The 21,030-nt window shown below is 47.2% G+C and overlaps 1 protein-coding gene across 1 annotated transcript in view; it reads left to right on the top strand.

Annotated features, from left to right (window-relative positions):
• Positions 1–536: 536 nt before the first annotated feature.
• Positions 537–21,030, top strand: part of TMEM120B (transmembrane protein 120B) — a 41,637-nt gene continuing 21,143 nt past the window's right edge. Inside the window, exons 1-2 of the mRNA XM_066260639.1 lie at positions 537–733; positions 19,159–19,277. Coding sequence (XP_066116736.1) covers positions 665–733; positions 19,159–19,277 — 188 coding nt within the window. The 5' untranslated portion in view covers positions 537–664. The remainder of the gene's footprint in view (positions 734–19,158; positions 19,278–21,030) is intronic.

Here is a 21,030-nt window from a genome sequence, read left to right on the forward strand (position 1 = left end):
GAGGCAGAAACAGCTGTCAAGATAGTCATCCAGAGTCTTAGAGGGTAGGAATCTAGGATGTTATTAGTTGCAGTAAATAATGACAATATGAGATGACAGAATCCTCTCTGCTTCCCCGCCCTGCTCGACCTTGTTAGTGTCCCTTCTAGCATTCTAGGATGTCGGTTTTGGCCGAGGCCAGGCAAACGCCCAGGGATGGTGAGCTTTCACGTCCAAATCGCCTTTCTCCCTCTCCACCCCAGACACCCCAAATAAATAGAAATCTAATTAACCTAAATAAAATAAGCTCTGCAAATGCAGCTTGCGAAAAAGTCCCCAGCCAGCCCTAACTAGAAGAGGGATTCTGGAGGCGCAGACGCACTCCCAGAACCAGACCACATTGAGACCTGCAAAACTATATACACACGCCTACCGGCTGGCTCGCCGCACACGAGGGCGGAGCCAGGGGAGGCGCGTGCGCAAGCGCAGGCCCGGCCTCTCGGAGAGGGGGTGGAGCGGCCGCAGGGCTGGGGCGGGGGCTGTGACGTCAGGTGCGCGCGTGGCTCCGGCTGCGCAGGAACAGCTGGTGCCTCTGAAGGCGGCCGGCGAGCGGACGGCCGTGGGGAGCTGGTGGCCCGCCGCGCCACGCTGCGGGAGCAGCCCCCGCTTCTCACCCGGTTGCACCATGTCGGGCCAGCTGGAGCGTTGCGAACGCGAGTGGCACGAGCTGGATGGAGAATTTCAGGAACTACAGGTAAGGCCGGGCCAGCTGGTCCCTAACTCGGTTACCTGAAGGTGCAGTGCCTTTTCATTCCTGCATCTCCAGCCCGCACGGTGGGCACCATCAGGGCCCGGGGGGTTGAGTGGGGTGGGGGTGTCTCTGGCCTGGCCCTGGAGGCTGGTGGTCCGCGTGGGCCAGCCCCCTCTCATCTCCCAGCACTTCGGTTCTTTATCCACTTGGGGCGCCCGGTCGAAGCCCCCCACTTCCCCCGCCCTCGCGCCGGCTCTTTGCTGCAGAAAGTTGTTCGGTCGCTTCTGACGGGAAGTTCCAGGCGTGTCCATGTGGGGGAGACCTGAGGGGACAGGTATGTGCTGGGATTTAAGAGAGAACAGCCTAGCCCCAACCTCCGCAGGACTGTCCCCTAACCGCACCCCCGCCCATTGGCTTTTGGCCACCAGCTCCCCCTCTGCTTTGATGGGGTAGCCCCCCACTGCAGTACTGGCCTGGAATATGTGCTTCACCTTGAACTCGTGGGCTTTGCTTGGGGACTGGGATCTCTGTTCTTTATCTTCGGGGCTCTGACGCTGCTGCAGGCTGAGTTTGGCGCGATGGATAGCATCTGTCAGGTCTGACAGCTGGGATGGCTGCTCCCATCCCTCATCCTTTTGGCCCAGAGCCTGACTAGGGGGATGGGGGCGGAGGCAAGAGAAAACCCCCTGGGAGAACGGCTTTGCCGCTGTGGGGTCCTGGCAGGAGAGTTTGTTACTAATGGGAGTTTTCAGAGGCCTCAGCTAGAGACGCCTCGGGAAACCTTGGCGTTGGCTACTGGGACTCCTGGACCATTTTTGGAAGTGGGGCTGCTTCCTCTGCCGCTACGAGGATCCTGTGTGTTCCCTCACAGTTGGGCTCTGCTTGCCTGAAATCACATCACACACCTCCGCCCCACTCCTCCTCATCCTCAGCTGGAGCAATGACATTTTCCCTGAATATACAGCTCTTGTCTGCAGTTGATTGGCCTCTTACAGTGTCCAGAGGAGGGGAAAGGAGATTGCCAAGGGTATCTGTAATGGGTCTTTCTAGAAATGAGACAGCAGGTCCGGATGAATAGAGGAGTGCTGGAGCAATGGAACAGTTTTAGGCTGTTTAAGGCATGAGCAGAGGGTAAGGTGCCTGGAATCAGAAGGGTATCCCTTTCTTGGCCTGTCCAGCATGGTTAGGTTGGTGCCCTCTCTAAGGCGTAGGTCGCACCCAGTTCCCAGGGGACCTTTATGATGCCACTGCTATTGAGAAAACTCAACCACTTCTTCATGCTTTGTCCTACTGGGCTCTCACATCATGTCCAGCCTTGAAGCCACGGAGGGGCTATTAAAGTCAGGAGTGTGAGAAGAGATGTGCAGTGTGGAGCTTTTGTTGTTCATCGTTCCTTCCCCTTGCCCTGCCTTAGACTAATAGAAGGAGGAGGAGTCTTAACACTTCAGAGCTATGCAATTCTTGCAATTAACAGCAATTATGTAGACAGCAAGTCTTGGCAGGCAGAGGGTTGCAAAGAGACAGTCTGATTTGTTGTTGTGTTCTTACTTGGTGTCTCTGGGGCTCAGGTGTGTGAGGGATGAGGAGGAACTGGATATTCATTCTGGATTTCTTCCCTTGGGGTATCATAAGTGTTGTAGAAAGGCTGACCCAGTGGAAACTGTGATGTCCCCTGCTTAGTTCCTCAGACACAGGGCAACTGGAATGGACTGATTTACCTTAGGGAAGAGGGACCCTGTTGGCCTCAGGCTTTGGTGGCACCTGCTGGGTCAGAGGCCAGTGGTAAAAACCACTCCGTCTTTCATTCCTAGATGAGGACACTGAAGACTGGGCATGCTAATTGAATGGGGTCACACAGCTATTTAGTGATAAAGTTGGGGCTAGAACTTAGTTCTCTGAATGTTTAGTTCAGATGTCTGTCCTTTTATTGGGAGTCCTTCCTCTGTTATTTTAAATGTGAGAGCTCTGAACTCCTGAGACAGAAGTCTCTGGAAATATGCATGTACTAAGTGGGATGTACCTTGTACATTGTGTACATATTGGATAGACTTTCAGTATAAGACATTTGTTGGGGAACAAGGAGGTTACAACAGGTAGGCAGGTGGGTAGATGGGAAGTAGAAAGGTTAACAATAGGAAGGTTTTATTTTTCCCACCAGAAAATCTCAGTCTATCATAATTTTCCTATAGCTACCTCAGAATCTGGGATTCATGTGTTTCATGATTGTATCCCTTTGATTTTATCTTTCCCAGGGCGATGTATAATGTCTCTGGGTTTAACCTCTCCTTCCCGTTTACAAATGAAGGGAGGAAAGAAGAAACTTAACTCTCAGGCCTTAGAGGATTTGAAAGGTCATTAGAATTCCTCCCTCCCCCCAAAAGTCATAATCTCTGGGAATTTCCAGGGGAAAGGATCTCATTTCATTTGATTGTGATTGCATCTGCCAGGGCCCCACTGGACTCAAGGCAAGGTCAGGTCGCTATGGGGACTTTGTTTCTGACTGATTGGGGTTTCAGCCTTACTGGTGAATTGAGTGTGGCTCTGAGGCCTGTGATATGTTTCTTTCTTTTTTTTTTTTGTATTTTTCCGAAGCTAGAAACGGGGAGAGACAGACAGACTCCTGCATGCGCCCGACTGGGATCCACCCGGCACGCCCACCAGGGGGCGACGCTCTGCCCACCAGGGGGCGATGCTCTGCCCCTCCAGGGGGTCGCTCTGCCGCAACCAGAGCCACTCTAGCGCCTGGGGCAGAGGCCAAGGAGCCATCCCCAGCACCCGGGCCATCTTTGCTCCAATGGAGCCTTGGCTGCGGGAGGGGAAGAGAGAGACAGAGAGGAAGGAGAGGGAGAGGGGTGGAGAAGCAGATGGGCGCTTCTCCTGTGTGCCCTAGCCAGGAATTGAACCCGGGACTTCTGCACGCCAGGCCGACGCTCTACCACTGAGCCAACTGGCCAGGGCCTCTGAGGCCTGTGATATGAAGACAGAAGTTACTTACAGATATGGTGGTAGGTGGTTCAATGAGCCTTTCCTGACTTGCCTTATATCCCTGGAAACCTGACCTTGCCCCTTCCACCAGGAAAGGAGATAGCTGGAAGAGGCCTTTCCCTAAACCTGACCTCACAGTAGGTAGATGATTATAAAGATTTTTGGCTTTTACTAGCAATGAACTGAGTATCCCTCTAGCTGCTGTGTATAGACTAAACATTAGGGGGTTGAACTTTAAGTAGGAAGATGACATTATTTCATTAGAAACCTATGAAATAGATGCAGTTATCACCAGTTTTTTAGAGGGAAGATAAGTTACACAAAGTCTCATGGCTTGTAAGTGCTGGAGCCAGAATTCAAACGCAGGGACAGAAGAGGCAGGAGGAACAAATACCCCCACCTCTCTCTCCTCCCACCCTCCAGTCTTCTATCCAGGCCTCTCATTGGCTAAACCTAAGTTGGAGGCAGAGTATAAGAGAGCCCAGGAAATAGAGGAAGACTAGATTGATCTGGAGTGAGTAGGGCAGTGGTGGAAATAAGCAACATAGTGGTTGACCTCTTTGGGGGAAGGAGTTGGGAATTCTCCCTAGAAAGAATACACAGGGCTTTAACCTTATGTGTACTACTATTATTTCTTAAACTGAGGGGGAGAATATGAGTGTTAATGTTGTGTTTATTTTCTATTCTATTATTTTTCTGTCCTTTTTAATATGCCTGAAATAATTCTTTTTTTTTTTACTTTTTTTTTTTTTTAATTTTTCTGAAGCTGGAAACGGGGAGGCAGTCAGACAGACTCCCGCATGCGCCCCACCGGGATCCACCCAGCACGCCCACCAGGGGCGATGCTCTGCCCCTCCGGGGCTTCGCTCTGCAGCGACCAGAGCCACTCTAGCGCCTGGGGCAGAGGCCAAGGAGCCATCCCCAGCGCCCGGGCCATCTTTTGCGCCAGTGGAGCCTCAGCTATGCGAGGGGAAGAGAGAGACAGGGAGGAAGGAGAGGGTGAGGGGTGGAGAAGCAGATGGGCGCTTCTCCTGTGTGCCCTGGCCGAGAATCGAACCCGGGACTTCCGTACGCCAGGCCGACGCTCTAACACTGAGCCAACCGGCCAGGGCCTGAAATAGTTCTTAAAATGCAGCAGGATAGGCCCTGGCCGGTTGGCTCAGCGGTAGAGCATCGGCCTGGCGTGCGGGGGACCAGGGTTCGATTCCCGGCCAGGGCACATAGGAGAAGCGCCCATTTGCTTCTCCACCCCCCCCTCCTTCCTCTCTGTCTCTCTCTTCCCCTCCCGCAGCCAAGGCTCCATTGGAGCAAAGATGGCCTGGGCGCTGGGGATGGCTCCTTGGCCTCTGCCCCAGGCGCTAGAGTGGCTCTGGTCACCCCGGAGGGGCAGAGCATCGCCCCCTGGTGGGCAGAGCATCGCCCCTGGTGGGCGCGCCGGGTGGATCCTGGTCGGGCGCATGCGGGAGTCCGTCTGACTGTCTCTCCCCGTTTCCAGCTTCAGGAAAAAAAAAAAAATGCAGCAGGATACTAGAAAGTAATCCAACAGTACCAAAACGCTTATAAAGAAAAACAGCTCTATAGGCTCCATGTCAGCCATTTACTTGATTGTGACCATGCAAATACCAGTTACTTCAGAATTGAGTAGTGTGTACTGTGGTTGTATTTTCTCTCTTGGAGAAATAAGTGTCTTAGCATTTGATTCTTTACTGGGGATGTTTGCCTTATACTTCTCCTCTTCCCTGTGCCCTCCCCCCCAAAGCTTTGTCTGTACATATTCTGTCAACTCTGTTTCTTTTTTTTTGGATTGGCCTTGAACTAGACAGTTAGGAGGGGGGTTGGGGCTTGCTTTGTGCTGCAGAATGGGTCCTTTCTTCCACAGCTGTCTGTCTGCTCTGGTGCCCCCAGCACGCTGGGTTATTTTTAGAGGTAGTGACTTGATGTGAGAGTCAGTCACGTTTAATAAGCTGGTGCTCCTTGAGCTGTGTGCAGAGAACTGACTCCTAGTTTTTGGTGTCTCCTACATTCCGATCCACTGCTGCCAAGTTTAGAAATAAGAATAATGGCTTGGCAGTTTGGCGTGTTCTTTAAAAGTTAAATGTACATTTACCCTACGACCCAGCAATTCCATTCCTAAATACCTACCCAAGAGAAATGAAAATATGTGTCTACACAAGACTTGTACATAATACTCATCATGGCATTACTCGTAAGAGCCAAAAAATGGAAATAACCCAAATGTCCAACAATTGGCAAATGGGTAAACAAAATGTGGTATCTCTATACCAAATTTTTAATTGCTATTCAGCAATAAAAAATACTAATACATGGTACAAGGTAAATAAGCCTCAAGAAATTATGCTAAGCAGCCTGACCTGTGGTGGCGCAGTGGATAAAGCGTCAATCTGGAAATACTGAGGTCGCCGGTTCGAAACCCTGGGCTTGCCTGGTCAAGGCACATATGGGAGTTGATGCTTCCTGCTCCTCCCCCTTCTCTCTCTCTCTCCTTTCTAAAATGAATAATAATAATAATAAATGTACCCTTTAAAAAAAAAAAAGAAATTATGCTAAGTGCCTGACCAGGCAGTGGCGCAGTGGATAGAGCATCGGACTGGAATGCAGAGGACCCAGGTTCGAGACCCCAAGGTCACCAGCTTGAGCACGGCTCATCTGGTTTGAGCAAAAGCTCACCAGCTTGGACCCAAGGTCACTGGCTCGAGCAAGGGGTTACTTGGTCTGCTGAAGGCCCACGGTCAAGGCACATATGAGAAAACAATCAATGAACAACTAAGGTCTCGCAACAAAAGACTGATGATTGATGCTTCTCATCTCTCTCCGTTCCTGTCTGTCTGTCCCTATCTATCCCTCTCTCTGGCTCTCTCTGTCCCTATTAAAAAAAAGAAACTACGCTAAGTAAAAGAAGCTAGACACAAACCCCACATATTGTAGAATTCCATTTACATGAACTATCCAGAAAAGTTTATATGAACTATCCAGAAAAGAAAAATATGTAGGTGTAGAAGATAGGTTAGAGGTTGCCAGGAACTGGCAAGAAGGGAGGCGGGGGTGGGGGACAATGAGAACTGATTGATACTAGGAATCTTATTGGGTGGTCAAATGTTCTAAACTGGATATGGTAATGGTTGTACAACTTGGTCAATGTGTAAAAACCACTGTACTGTACACTTAAAATGAGTGACTTTTAAAGTATGTAAATTATACCTCAGTAAAGTTGTTTAAAAAATAATAAGAGCCTGACCTGTGGTTGCACAATGGGTAGAGTGTCAACCTGGAAATGTTGAGGTCGCCGGTTTGAAACCCTGGGCTTGCCTGGTCAAGGCACATATGGGAGTTGATGCTTCCAGCTCCTCCCCCCTTCTCTCTCTCTGTCTCTCTCTCTCTCCCCCTCTCCTCTCTAAAATGAATTAAAAAAAATTAAAAAAAAATAATAGTTTAGGTTCTTAGTTTGGTTTAAAAAAATACCCAATATGGTTGTTCAGTGGAGTACATTTTTGAGGTGACTCTTGAGGTACCGGCTTAATGAAGGATTCATTCACCCAGGCTCCAAGTCGCTGCTTTTGGCATCTTGCGACTGACAGTGCCCTGAGCAAGAACTTCGTTACAACGAGTCTAAGGTTTGTGGCTTCTCCCCTCACCTGGCGTGATTACCTTTGAAGAGGAAAGCTCTATTTTTTGGTGTCTTAATCTGGATTCTGACACCTGCCTCTGAAATGAAGACATTCAAGCCGACTGGCAAAACCCAACAGAACAAAACAGAGGATGTTTGCTCATGTAATAGGGAAGTCAAAGGGGAACTGCCTTCAGCTACAAGCTGGTCCAGGGACTCAAGTGAAATCATCAGGGCTCAGCCTTCCTCTACCTTCGCTTTCTGTTTCCTCTCTGTTGGGTTCATTCTCAGGCAGGACAGTCTCATTAACTCAGGGCTTACATCATACTACCTTCAAAACTATGAGAAAAAGAGTCTCTTATTTTTCAGCAGTTCTGATTTTTAAAACAACCCACAATTGAGTTTCATTGGTTTTGAATGTCGTTCCCTGAATCAGCCAGCTGGATTGGGAGGCTGATGTTCTGAGTGGCCTGGTCTGCGTCAAAGTCATGGAGCCTGGGGCAGGTTCAACCCCACTCCTAGGCAGATCTCACAGACTGAGTGTGAGGGAGGGATGGGTCTCCAAAGGAACCATGGGGACATTAACGAGAAGGGGACTAGCTGCCTCTTTGGCAGAAACAACAGAAGGCCTCCATCTGGTGACTTGTTCCAGTTGAGGCCTCAGGGTCAAGGTTGATTGGATAAACAAAAGAATTGGCTTGCCCCAGTGTGTATCATCCTACCATGCCCTGGAAAAAGGATCTCCAAGCACAGGTCCAGGCAAGGGTCTGTTGGGGGTACCCTCATGTATGGGCTGAGCCTGGGACTCCAAGGGAAGACAGGAATTATATCTACCTCCCCACCCTGCCAGAAGCAGCATCAGGAGACAGCTGTTGTAAAGTGGTGCATGCACCCTATGTGAAAAATGGTGTGACAGTTCCTCCAAAAAATTAAACACAGAATTACAGTGTTGTATAATCTAGCAGTCCCTCTTCTGGGTTTCTACTCAAAAGAAATGAAAGCAGGAATATGAAGAGGTAGTAATCCACTCATGTTCATAGTAATATTTTCCACAATAGCCAAAAGATGGAAGCAACCCAGGTGTCCATCAACAGATGGATGGATAAAAAAAATGTAGTATATACATACAATGAGATATTAGGCAGCCTTAAAAAAGGAAGGGAGGCCTGACCTGTGGTGGCACAGTGGGTAAAAGCATCGACCTGGAATGCTGAGGTCGCTGGTTCAAAACCCGGGCTTGCCTGGTCAAGGCGCATATGGGAGTTGATGCTTTCTGTGCCTCCCCCTTCTCTCTCTCTCTGTCTCCTCTCTCTAAAAAATGAATAAATAAAATCTAAAAATAGAAAAAAAGGAAGGGAATTCTGATTTAGGCTACAACATGGATAGATCTTGAAGACATTATGCTAAGTGAAATTGGCCAGACATAAAAGGACAAATACTGTGTGAGTCTGCTTACCGTATTTCTCCATGTATAAGACACACCTTAATTTTGGGGCCTGAATAAAAAAAAAAAGTGTTATATAAAGTTATTAAACTCAAATTTTATTCATCATAAAATTCATACAACTCATCCCTGCAAAAAAGTGGGAAATGCAAGCAAAAAAATCTATAACCACTGTATAAGACACACCCAGTTTTTAGACCCCAAATTTTTCGGGGGAAAGTGTGTCTTATACATGGGGAAATATGGTATATGAGGTACTTAGAGGAGTCAAATTCGTGGAGTCAGTAAGTACTAGAATGCACAATGGATAAAACGTTGACCTGGAATACTGAGGTCCCCATTTTGAAACCCCAGGCTTGCCCTGTCAAGGCACATGCGAGAAACAACAACTATGAGTTAATGGTTCCTGCTCCTCCCCGGCTCTCTCTTTAAAAAGAAAGGAAGGTAATAGGTAATATTTCCTTCTTTTTCATGGCCCTATAGTATTCCATTGTGTATATATATACATATGTACCATAGCTGTTTAATCCACTTGTCCACTGATGGACACTTGGGCTGTTTCCAGATCTTTGCTATTGTGAACAATGCTGCCACAAACATGGGGGTGCATTTCTTTGTTTTGTTTTTTTTTGTGACAGAGAGAGTGACAGATAGGGACAGACAGACAGGAAGGGAGAGAGATGAGAAGCATCAGTTCCTCATTGCAGCCTGACTGGCGGTGGCGCGGTGGATAGAGCATCAGATTGGGATGCAGAGGATCCAGGTTTGAGACCCCGAGGTCACCAACTTGAGCGCAGGCTCATCTGGCTTGAGCAAAAAAAAAAAGCACACCAGCTTGGACCCAAGGTCGCTGGCTCGAGCAAGGGGTTACTCGGTCTGCTGAAGGCCCACAGTCAAGGCACATAAGTATAAGAAAGCAATCAATGAACAACTAAGGTGTCGCAACGAAAAACTGATAATTGATGCTTCTCATCTCTCTCCGTTCCTGTCTGTCTGTCCCTATCTATACCTTTCTCTGACTCTCTCTCTGTCCCTGTAAAAAAAATAAATAAATAAAAAATCTTCATTGCAGCACCTTAGTTGTTCATTGATTGCTTTCTTATATGTGCCTTGACCTGGGGGCTACAGCAAACCAAGTAACCCCTTGCTCAAGCCAGCAACCTTGGGCTCAAACTGGTGAGCCTTGCTCAAACCAGATGAGCCCGCACTCAAGCTGGGAACCTTGGAGTTTCAAACCTGAATCTTCTGCGTCCCAGTTGGACGCTTTATCCACTGCACCACCACCTGGTCTGGCGCATTTCTTTTCTTTTGAATTACCTTTTGCAACAACATGGATGGACCTGGAAACTATTATGTTAAGTGAAATAAGCCAGGCAGGGAAAGAAAAATATCATATGACCTTACTCATTTGAGGAATCCAAGGAACAATGTGAACTGAGGAATAGACTTAAACCTGAAGGGAAGGGGGTGGGAGCTGTTGGGAGGGGGTAAGGGAGATGTTGAGGGGAATATGGGGTAAGGGGGATGCATTCGGGGAGACACTAGAATCTATGTAAACACAATAAATTAAATAATAAAAAAAAGAAGGAAGGAAGGAAAGAAGGGAGGGAGGGAGCAGTGAAGGAAGCTGTGGAGAACAGGAAATGGAGTTATTGTTTGATGGGTTCAGAGTTTTAGTTGGGATGATTTAAAAAAGTTCAGGAGCTGGATAGTTGTGGTGGTTACACAGCAAGGTGAGGTATTTAATGTCACTGCCTTGTGCACTTAAAAATGGTTAAAGTGGTAAATTTTATGTGTATTGTATGACAATTAGAAAAATGAAAAATGTAAAAGAATTAAAATGGTAAATTTTATGACAATTCAAAAAAAGAGCCAGTGAAAGACAGCTGTCTTGAGAAAGGTAAGAATCCAAGAAATAAAGTGATAATCTTTCCTACTGCTGCAGGGTGGGCACTAGGAATCAGGAGAGACTGGGCATGGGTGAGGAATGCCCAGTGGGCAGAGAGCCTGTCACCAGAAGGGCCTTGTTTCTGCTCTCACCACCCCACATTGTCCTCCTCGTGGCTGGCAAATCCTGAACCTGGAGTTGAGGACATGAGTAGACAGGTGTGTAGTCTCCAGTATCAGATCTCCCCTGGGACTTGGCTCTGGCCAGTGAAAGAGTGAGAGAGAGAGAGAGAGAGAGAGAGAGAGAGAACGAACTATTGGGGATTAGGAATGACTCCATATGCCAGGAAATAATGTTATGGGCAGCCCCGTGGACTTCCTAACCTCACCCAGCCTGGTGTCTTAGGACTGGCAGGAAATATCACCAGTGGAACATTACAAAAGTGCCTGGAAAGAAGTAAATGTTGATCGCATTGAGTGTTGGTGGGATGTGGACACCTGTCATATGCTGTGGGTGGGACAGCAAATTGGTATAGCCACTCTGCAGGCCGTTTGCCAAGATCTATTAAAACTCAAAACAAGCCTGACCAGGCGGTGGCACAGTGAATAGAGCGTTGGACTGGGATGTGGAGGACTCAGGTTCGAGACCCCAAGGTTGCGCTGGCTCATCTGGTTTGAGCAAAGCTCAACCAGAACTCAGGTTCGAGACCCCAAGATCGCTGGCTCAAGCAAGGGGCTACTCGGTCTGCTGAAGGCCCGCAGTCAAGGCACATATGAGAAAGTAATCAATGAACAACTAAGGTGTCGCAACGAAAAAAACTGATGATTGATGCTTCTCATCTCTCTCCATTCTTGTCTGTCTGTCCCTACCTATCCCTCTCTCTGACCTTCTCTATGTCTCTGTAAACAAAACAAAACAAACAAACAAAAAAACCTCAAAACAAGCCTGACCGGTGGTGCAGTGGAGAGAGCATCAACCCAGAGCACTGAGGTCGCTTGTTCAAAACCCAAGGTCATCAGCTTGAATGAGGGGTAACTGGCTTGAGCACAGGATCGTCAACTTGATCCCAAGGTTGCTGGCTTGAGCCCAAAGATTGCTGGCTTGAGCCTAAGGTCACTGGCTTGAGCCCAGGGTTCCCTGCTTGAGCAAGGAGCTGCTGGCTTGACTTGAGCCCAAGTCCAGTTCCCAGTCAAGGCACAAACAAGAAGCAATCAATGCACAACTAAAGTAAAGCAATGAGTTGATGCTTCCCCCTCTCTCTCTTTCTCAAAAAAAAAAAAAGATAATTTTAAACAACACAACTAAACAAAAAGCAAGACTGTACCCTCTGATCCAGCAATTCCATTTCTTTTCCCCAGAGAGAATCTTTCCCAGAGAGATACTAACTGGTGTGTGTGCCCAGGGAAGCAGTGCAGGGACACTAATCAGTGGTGCAGCAGAGAAGGGAAACAACCTAAATATCCAGCAATAAGGGAATGGCTTAAATAAACTGTCGTTCATTCACTGCAGGAAATACTGCACAGCACTAAAAAGAATGAAGTAAAACCTGTTCTTGCACGCGAAGATTTTCAAGGCATATTATTGAGTAAGAAAAGAAGGTTGTAGAATCATATGTATTCAATACATTCTGATATGGTTAATATATTTTTTAAAAATCAAAACCATGTGCTTTAGGGTAGAAGCTATGTTGTTATAACAGAGAGCTCCCTGAATTAAAAAGCCTAACATGAAGTATCTTCTTCCTTTCTCACATAACAGTCCAGAGGGAGGTGTGGTCCAGGGTGTGTGGTATTCCAGTTATCTGTCGCTGCATCAAACAGCAATGATTTTTTTTAAATTTTTTAAAAATTTTATTTTAGAGAGGGAGGAGAGAGAGAGAGAGAGAGGGAGAGAGAGAGAGAAGGAAAGAGGAGCAGGATGCATCAACTCCCAATTGTGCCTTGACCAGGCAAGCCAGGGGTTTCGAACCAGCAACCTCAGACGCTCCAGGTCAACGCTTTTTCCACTGAGCCACCACAGGTCAGGCTGGCAATGATTGCTTTTTGCTTATGGATTCTGTGAGTCAGGAATTTAGACAGGCATAGTTTGGATAGCTTGACTGTGCTTTATGGTGCCAGAGGCCTTATCTGGGGAGACTTGATTGGCAAGGTTTATCATTCCAGTTGGGTCTACTGTTCAGAGTGTTTAAGTGTGACTTCCCTATGTAGTTAGAGTTTCCCTACAGCATGGTGGCCCCCGTGTATTTGAACTTTTTGCTTCAAGAGTGCCTATCTATATTTAAGGGGAGGGAACAGAGACCCCACCTGCCTGTGTGAGTAGTGCTAAAGGATGGGTGATCGTGTTTTTATTTATTTATTTATTTATTTATTTATTTATTTATTTATTTATTTACAGAGACAGAGAGAGAGTCAGAGAGAGGGACAGATAGGGACAGACAGGAACGGAGAGAGATGAGAAGCATCAATCATCAGTTTTTTTCGTTGCGACACCTTAGTTGTTCATTGATTGCTTTCTCAAAAGTTCCTTGACCGTGGGCCTTCAGCAGACCGAGGAACCCCTTGCTGGAGCCAGCGATCTTGGGTCCAAGCTGGTGAGCTTTGCTCAAGCCAGATGAGCCCACGCTCAAGCTGGCGACCTCAGGGTCTCAAACCTGCATCCTTCCGCATCCCAGTCCAACGCTCTATCCACTGCGCCACCGCCTGGTCAGGCTGATCGTGTTTTTAAAGTCATCCAAGATTGGAAACTGTCACATGAGGTCACCTGGGATCCAGGTTGGTTTGGCTGGGGAAGGGAGGGTGGGCTTGGCCATTTGTATCACGTAGCTTCCGTCTCCGGTTTCATTGTAACTGGACCCGTTGTTGCCATATGCCAACCAGGGAAAGGGAGAGTGGAAGCCAAGCAATTCGTTATAAAAATGTGCTTCACAACTTTATACACCGCTTCTGCTTGCATCTCGGTGTTTAACTTTCAGTCATATTGCTACCCCTCGCTGCAAGGAAGGCTGGGGAATGGAGTCTGTGGGCCATATGCCTAGCTGTAACTCTGTGGGATCCTGTTGCTAAAAGGAAGCAAAGGAGTATAAATATTAGGGGCACTTAGTTTGTGCAACAGTGTGTTTTTCATATATCTGTGTGTATTTCATGTGTTTATATGTATATATAGAAACAGGTCTATATGAAGTATAGAAATACATAGATACATAGAATACAGTCTGGAAGAATACTTAGTAAAAGGTATAGAGCAGGTAACCCCAAACTACGGCCCGCGGGCCACATGCGGCCCCCTGAGGCCATTTATCCGGCCCCCTCCCCCCGCCACACTTCTGGAAGGGGCACCTCTTTCATTGGTGGGCAGTGAGAGGAGCACTGTATGTGGTGGCCCTCTAACGGTCTGAGGAACAGTGAACTGGCCCCCTGTGTAAAAAGTTTGGGGACCCCTGGTATAGAGGAAACTGGTAGCAGTGGTTACTTCTGGAGAAGTGGTTACTTCTGGGGGGAAGATAGGAGTGTGTTCAAAGCTGACTCCAGCCATAGCTGCAGTGTTTTAATGTTTTAAATTTATTAATGATTTCAGAGAGAGAGGAAGGGAGAAAGAGAGAGACAGAAATATCGACCTGGTTCTGTATGTGCCCTGAACCAGGATCCAACCCACAACCTTTGTGTATCGGGACGATGCTCTAACTAACCAACCGAGTTATCCAGTCAAGACTTGTAGTGTTTTAATTTTTAACAAGGATAATGCTTAGACGTTTTACTTTGAAATTAAATATTAATTCAAACTGAAGAGAGCCTGGTAAGCATGTGGTTGCTGATGTTGTAATTTTGGTCTTATCTCCCTGTGGTGGCACCCAACTCCCAAGGGTGCCAGGAGGTCACATGGCTCTTTATCTTCCAGAAGCCTCAGTTGGTGTTGCCTGGATCCTCAATTCAAAGGCCCTACCTTCTTTCTTTTTTTCCTTTTTCTTTTCTTTTTTTTTTTGTTTTTTTTTTTTTGCAAGAGAGAGAGAGAGACAGAGACAGAGACAGAGACAGAGAAAGGGAAAGATGAGAAGCATTAATTCTTCATCATGGCTCCTTAGTTGTATATCGATTGCTTTCTCACATGTGCCTTGACTGGGGGCTGCAGCTGAGTCAGTGACCCCTTGCTCAAGCCAGTGATTTTGGGCTCAATCCAATGACCTTTGCGCTCAAGCCAGTGACCATGGGATCATGCGCTCAAGCCTGCACTCAAGCCAGATGAGCCTGCTCTCAAGCTGGCAACCTCGAGGTTTTGAACCTGGGTCTTCAGTGTCCCAGGTTAACATTCTATCCACTGTGCCTCCACCAGTCAGGTGACCCCACCTTCTTGAAGACTGTGGTCTAGTCAGTCTCTCTGTCTCCCTCCTCCCTGTCCAGGTCTAGAGGGTTCCTTTTATTACCAGCAGATATTGATTGTTAAGTAGATGGCTCTTTTGGCACTGGAGAATTCCAAAGTGATTTAAACATAGCCTGTCTCTCTATAGACTACTTATTAATTATAGATAGAAAGCTGGTCGCTGTACAATGGAGAATGTGGGCAAAGCAATTAATGTTAACGTCACAGACACCATGTTCCTCCTGATGGGAGACAGTGAGGACACAAAGTCATTTTAGTGGCATTCTTGCTCCAAAATGCAGAACCAAAATCCAATCATGAAGAAATAACAGACAAGCCCTGATGGGGGAGGGACACTCTCCAAAACCAGACTGAACTTAAAAATGTGGATGTCATGAAAGATAAAGAAAACTTGAGGAGCTTCTCTATAGACTAATGGAGGCTAAAAAGATACGAGCGATAGTACAAGGCAGGGGCTGGACCAGGTCCAGGATCTGGGGGGAAATTGCCATGGGTGGACAGTTAGCAGTATTTGAATTTGGATGGTATTTGAGGTTGTGGCATTGTGTTGCATCAAGGTTATGTTTTCTGTATTTGATAATTGTACCGTGGATATGTAAGAGAAAGTCATTATTCTCAGGAAATACACAATGAAGTATTTAGGTATAAAGAAGCATGTTGTCTGTATAGCTAATCCCCTAATGGTTTAGCAAAGGAGTAGGCAGGGGAGTGGGGGTCAGGGGAAGGGGACTAAAGAGGGACAAATATACGGTGATGGAAAATGAGTTGACTTTGGGTGATACACATACAACGCAATCAACCGTTCACATTGCTATAAGATGTTCACCTGAAACCTATGTAGTCTTATTTCAATGTCACCCCATTAAATTTAATTTAAAAAACAAGAAAAGAGGGGAATTTTTTTGGCGCAAAAGCCACGTAGTGAGAATGCTAGGCTGTGCAGGCCATATGGTCTCTGTCACAACTGCTCACTCTTGCTGTTTGTCTTTCCAGAGAGGCCACCGACAATACATAAATGAACGGGTGTGGCTGTGCTCCAGTAAGCTGATTTATGAAATTTCCATTTCCTATGCTTTCACATGTCACAAAATATTCTTTTGATTTTTTTCGTTTTCAACCAAGGAGAAAACCATTTCTTCCTTACTACCTATACAGAATCATGTGGCTGGATTTGGCCTGTGGGCTATGCAGCCTGGACACCTGCTATAGAGAAAGAACACGTGCACGAGCATGCATGCACACACACACGCGCGAGGGGCGGGGTAGTAAAGCAAATATGACATAATGCGAGCAGTTGGTTAATCTGGGTGAAGGGTTGAGGGGAGTTCTTTGTACTCTTCTTTTTCTTAGTTTTTTTTTTTTAAAGATTTTTAAAATTTATTCATTTGAGAGAGAGAGAGAAGGTAGGGAGTAGGAAGCATCAACTCTCATATGTGCCTTGACTAGGCAAGCCCGGGGTTTCAAACCAGCGACCTCAGTGTTTTAGGTCAACACTTTATCCACTGTGCCACCCCAGGTCAGGCCTGTCCTCTTCTTATAATTCTTTTGCATGTTTGAAATTATTATTATTATATTTTATAGAGACAGAAAGAGAGTTACAGACAGGGATAGACAGGGACAGACAGACAGGAACAGAGAGATGAGAAGCATCGATCATTAGTTTTTCATTGCGCATTGCGACACCTTAGTTGTTCATTGATTGCTTTCTCATATGTGCCCTGACCACGGGCCTTCAGTAGACCGAGTAACCCCTTGCTCGAGCCAGTGACCTTGGGTCCAAGCTGGTGAGCTTTTGTTCAAACCAGATGAACCCATGCTCAAGCTGGTGACTTCAGGGTCTCAAACCTGGGTCCTCCGCATCCCAGTCTGACGCTCTATCCACTGCGCCACCGCCTGGTCAGGCACATGTTTGAAATTATTTAGAAGTAAAATGGTAAGTAAAATAGAAACGGAATTTTCCTCTCTGGGGGCTCAGGAAGGAGAGACTCTGATACTGTTTGAATACGAGGGACTGAGCCCTCTCATCTGGGAGCCAAGGGACACTTGCTGATGGTCAGTGTTCTTCAGCGTAGCCCCTAATTGTTGTCTAGTCCGTCCATTTTGTTTTTGTCTTTTTGTCTTCCTTATCTTTTGGTTTACCCTGCCTGTGCAGGGACTGTGCTTGGCAGGCATGGGAATTTAGGCTCTGGCCTCACAGTTTGGTTTGACCATCTCCTTTTTCTCTCCCTCTGCTAAATGCATTTCTCTACCAGCTGAGGAAATAGTCACTTTCAATGGGTTTATTGGATTATTGGACTTAATTTCATGGTTCCTGTCCCTCAACAATTCTCCAAATTGTTGGTTTTTGTCTTAGATGATCAAATTGATAGGGAAGGGCCTGTTTCCCGGCATGTGTCATTATTTGGGGGAAAGTGTGCAATGGCAACAATGTCAAAAAGTTACTATGTCCCCTTCTCCCAGGGCTGGGAAGAGTCTCTTGTATTTCCCCTGGTCTTGTGGCCCAGAATGGTTATATGCAGGAAAGAGATACAGTTCACTGAAGTGACTGCACCTGAGGTCGGGAGGGTTGGCTTTAAGGGAAGAGGTAATATATCTTTTCTTAGTTGACTTAGTAAGAACTCTCTTCATTGCCAGGATCAGAACCCCAACTCATACTGGCCTCAGTAAGAAGGAACTTATGACTTCCATATAACCAAGAATATTGGAGAGCGTTCCATTCTGACTTGGTTAGAGCTGAGGGCTGAAATGAGGCTACAAGAATTATGTCTCTTATCGTGTCTCAGTTCTGCTTTGCTGTCTGGCTTCATTCTCAGGTTCTCCCTATTCAGCTGCCCCAAGTTACCTGCTACCAGATTAATAAACCTAGGAGAAAGAGAGTCTCTCTAAACCAGCATTTCCAGCAAGGTTCCAGGGCTGACTCCTTGGCCCATTTAAGTCATGTGTCTATGTCTGAACCAATCAGTTGCCAGAGAATTAGAAGATACCCACTGACCAGGTCTGGATCACATGACTACTCTTGGCACGGGGACTGTCAGCCTGACTCAAACCATCTGGACTAAAAATTGATAAGAGGTGGTTGTCAAAGTCATATTTGGTTGCTGTTACTATTAGAAAGAATGGGCCCTGGCCGGATGGCTTGGTTGGTTGGAGCATTGTCCTGAAACACAGAGGTTGCCAGTTTGATCAGCGGTAAGGGAACATATAGGAACAGATCGATGTTCTTGTCTCTGTCTCTTTTTATCCTTCTCTCCATACCTTGCTCTCTCTCTAAAATCAATAAATAATTTATTTTATTTTATTTTTTTGTATTTTTCTGAAGTTGGAAACGAACGGGGAGGCAGTCAGACAGACTCCCGCATGAACCTGACCGGGATCCACCAGGCATGCCCACCAGGGGGCGATGCTCTGTTGCAACCAGAGCCATTCTAGCGCCTGAGGCAGAGGCCACAGAGCCATCCTCAGCGCCTGGGCCAACTTTGCTCCAATGGAGCCTTGGCTGCGGGAGGGAAGAGAGAGACAGAGAGGAAGGAGAGGGGGAGGGGTGGAGAAGCAGATGGGCGCTTCTCCTGTGTGCCCTGGCCAGGAATCGAACCCAGGACTCCTGCATACCAGGCCAATGCTCTACCACTGAGCCAACTGGCCAAGGCCAAAATAAATATTTTTTATAAAAGGGTCTGGCTTGTGGTGGCGCAGTGGATAAAGTGTCGACCAGGAACGCTGAGGTCACGGGCTCGAAACCATGGGCTAGCCCGGTCAAGGCACATAGGACAAGCAATGAGCAACTAAAATGAAGCAACTACGAGTTGAAACTTCTCACTCCGCGTGACCCTCCCTGTTTCTCCTCTTCCTATAAAAATCAATAAATAAAGTCTTTAAAAAATAAAAAAGGAAGAATGGAATGTGGGCAGCAAATAAAACAGTAGTTCCTTATTGCACAGCTCTGTGCTGCCTTTGCCCAGGTCTCTAAGCCACACACTTGATAGCTGTAGTTGTATTATCATAACTGTCAACTTGTGACCTCCGAAGTCATGTTCCCTGACACAAGCAGACCATGAAAATGACCTGTTCCTATGTTTTCTCACACACACTGCCCGGGCTGTTTCATCCCTCAGGAAACTCACAGGATCTACAAGCAGAAGCTGGAGGAACTGACTGCACTCCAGACTTTGTGTAGCAGCTCCATCAACAAGCAGAAGACACGGCTGAAGGACCTGAAACACACACTCCAGAGGTCAGTAGGCGGGGCTGTGGTGCCACGCTCCCCTGGCTCGAAGGGTCAGAAACCCAGCTCAGAACTGGCTTGAGCAGAGAATGGAAATTTTAACGGAAAATAAACAGGCGTGGCTTCAGGCATCACTGGGATCCAGGGGGTCAAAAGATGTTTTTAGGAATCTGGGTTATTTCCCCCTCTAAATTGTGCATTCCTCTAGATGGACTTCACTCTCAGGCTGACGGTCCTCTCATGGTCACCGGGACGGCCATCAGCAGTGCCAGGCTTGTATCTTCCAGCCTTTCTTCCTACTGGCTTGGCCACCCCAGTATGAGAACTTGCCTTTTGGCAAAAGGTCTTGGTGTGATCCTCCTTGACTAGAGTTGGTCACATGCCCATCTGTGAACCAATCACCTAGACTGGTTAGGCAAGACTGGGTCATATGCTCAGTTTCTGGACCTTGGGAATGGGGCAGCCCCACTTAAACCATATGGAGGTGGGGGAAGAGGACAACAGTTAGTTCCCCCAAAGAAAGCTGTCCTTCTGGGCAGGTAAACAGTAAGTACCCTTCTCATGGGTGTGGGGGCTCAACCCCACCCCCCAAGCTCTCTGGTGTAGGGGGTAAGAAGTCTGGCATCCCTGGTGGAGATAGACTAGAGCTCATAACTTAGTTCAGTTCCTAAGGCCAGGATCATCACGTGTAGTTCCCAGTCCTTGTGTCTTCATGATTTAGGAAGTGTTCTCATCCCCCTTAGGTGAAGGGGTCCAGTGGATGCTGTGATTCCCTAGTCAGGCAGGGCAACTGAGGCTCTGAGTACCTTGTCCCAAGTTCCCTTAGTTGGGCTTCTATCCAGAGCGTATGACTCCTGGTCAGTTTTTCCCTTCTCTTGTGGACAAATTTTGGGAAGATTATTGATTATATCTCTAACCTTAGCCTGACCATTTTGGAATTGGAGGCCCAGAGTCATAGGGTAAAATATAGATGGTTCTAGGCAGTGACATCGCCCTCTTGGAAAAATGCATCTTACTGATGGCAGGACTTAAGAGACTTTTATCTGTCGAGGGTTTTTCAACCTTGGCACTAATGATGATTCTTTGTGGTGGGGGCTGTCCTGTGTATTGTGGGGTGTTTAGCAGCATCACTGGCCTCTACCCACTGGATGCCAGTAAAACCCTCCACTCTGTCTTTTTTTTTTTTTTTTTTACAGAGGCAGAGATAGAAAGGGACAGACAGGAATGGAGAGAGAGATGAGAAGCATCAATCATCAGTTTCTTTTTGCGCGTTGCGACTTCTTAGTTGTTCATTGATTGCTTTCTCACATGTGCCTTGACCGTGGGCCTTCAGCAGACCAAGTAACCCCCTGCTGGAGCCAGCGACCTTGGGTCCAAGCTGGTGAGCTCTTTGCTCATGCCAGATGAGCCCGCACTCAAGCTGGCGACCTCGGGGTCTCGAACCTGGGTCCTTCCGCATCCCAGTCCGATGCTCTATCCACTGCGCCACCACCTGGTCAGGCCACTCTGTCTTGACAACCAAAAAGTTTCCAGACATTGCTAAGCATCCCAGTGGAAAAACCACTGGGTTAGAAGACTGACTCATGAGTTAGGTTCTTATCCCGAGAACCCTTATTGTTTTGTTTTGTTTTTTAATTTTTCTTTTATTAATTTTTAGAGAGGAGAGAGAGAGAAAAGGGGGAGGGAGGAGCAGGAAGCATCAACTCCCATATGTGCCTTGACCAGGCAAGCCCAGGGTTTTGAACCGGCGACCTCAGTGTTC

Source organism: Saccopteryx bilineata, chromosome 2, assembly GCF_036850765.1.
Source record: "Saccopteryx bilineata isolate mSacBil1 chromosome 2, mSacBil1_pri_phased_curated, whole genome shotgun sequence".
Classification (NCBI taxonomy): Eukaryota; Metazoa; Chordata; class Mammalia; order Chiroptera; family Emballonuridae; genus Saccopteryx; species Saccopteryx bilineata.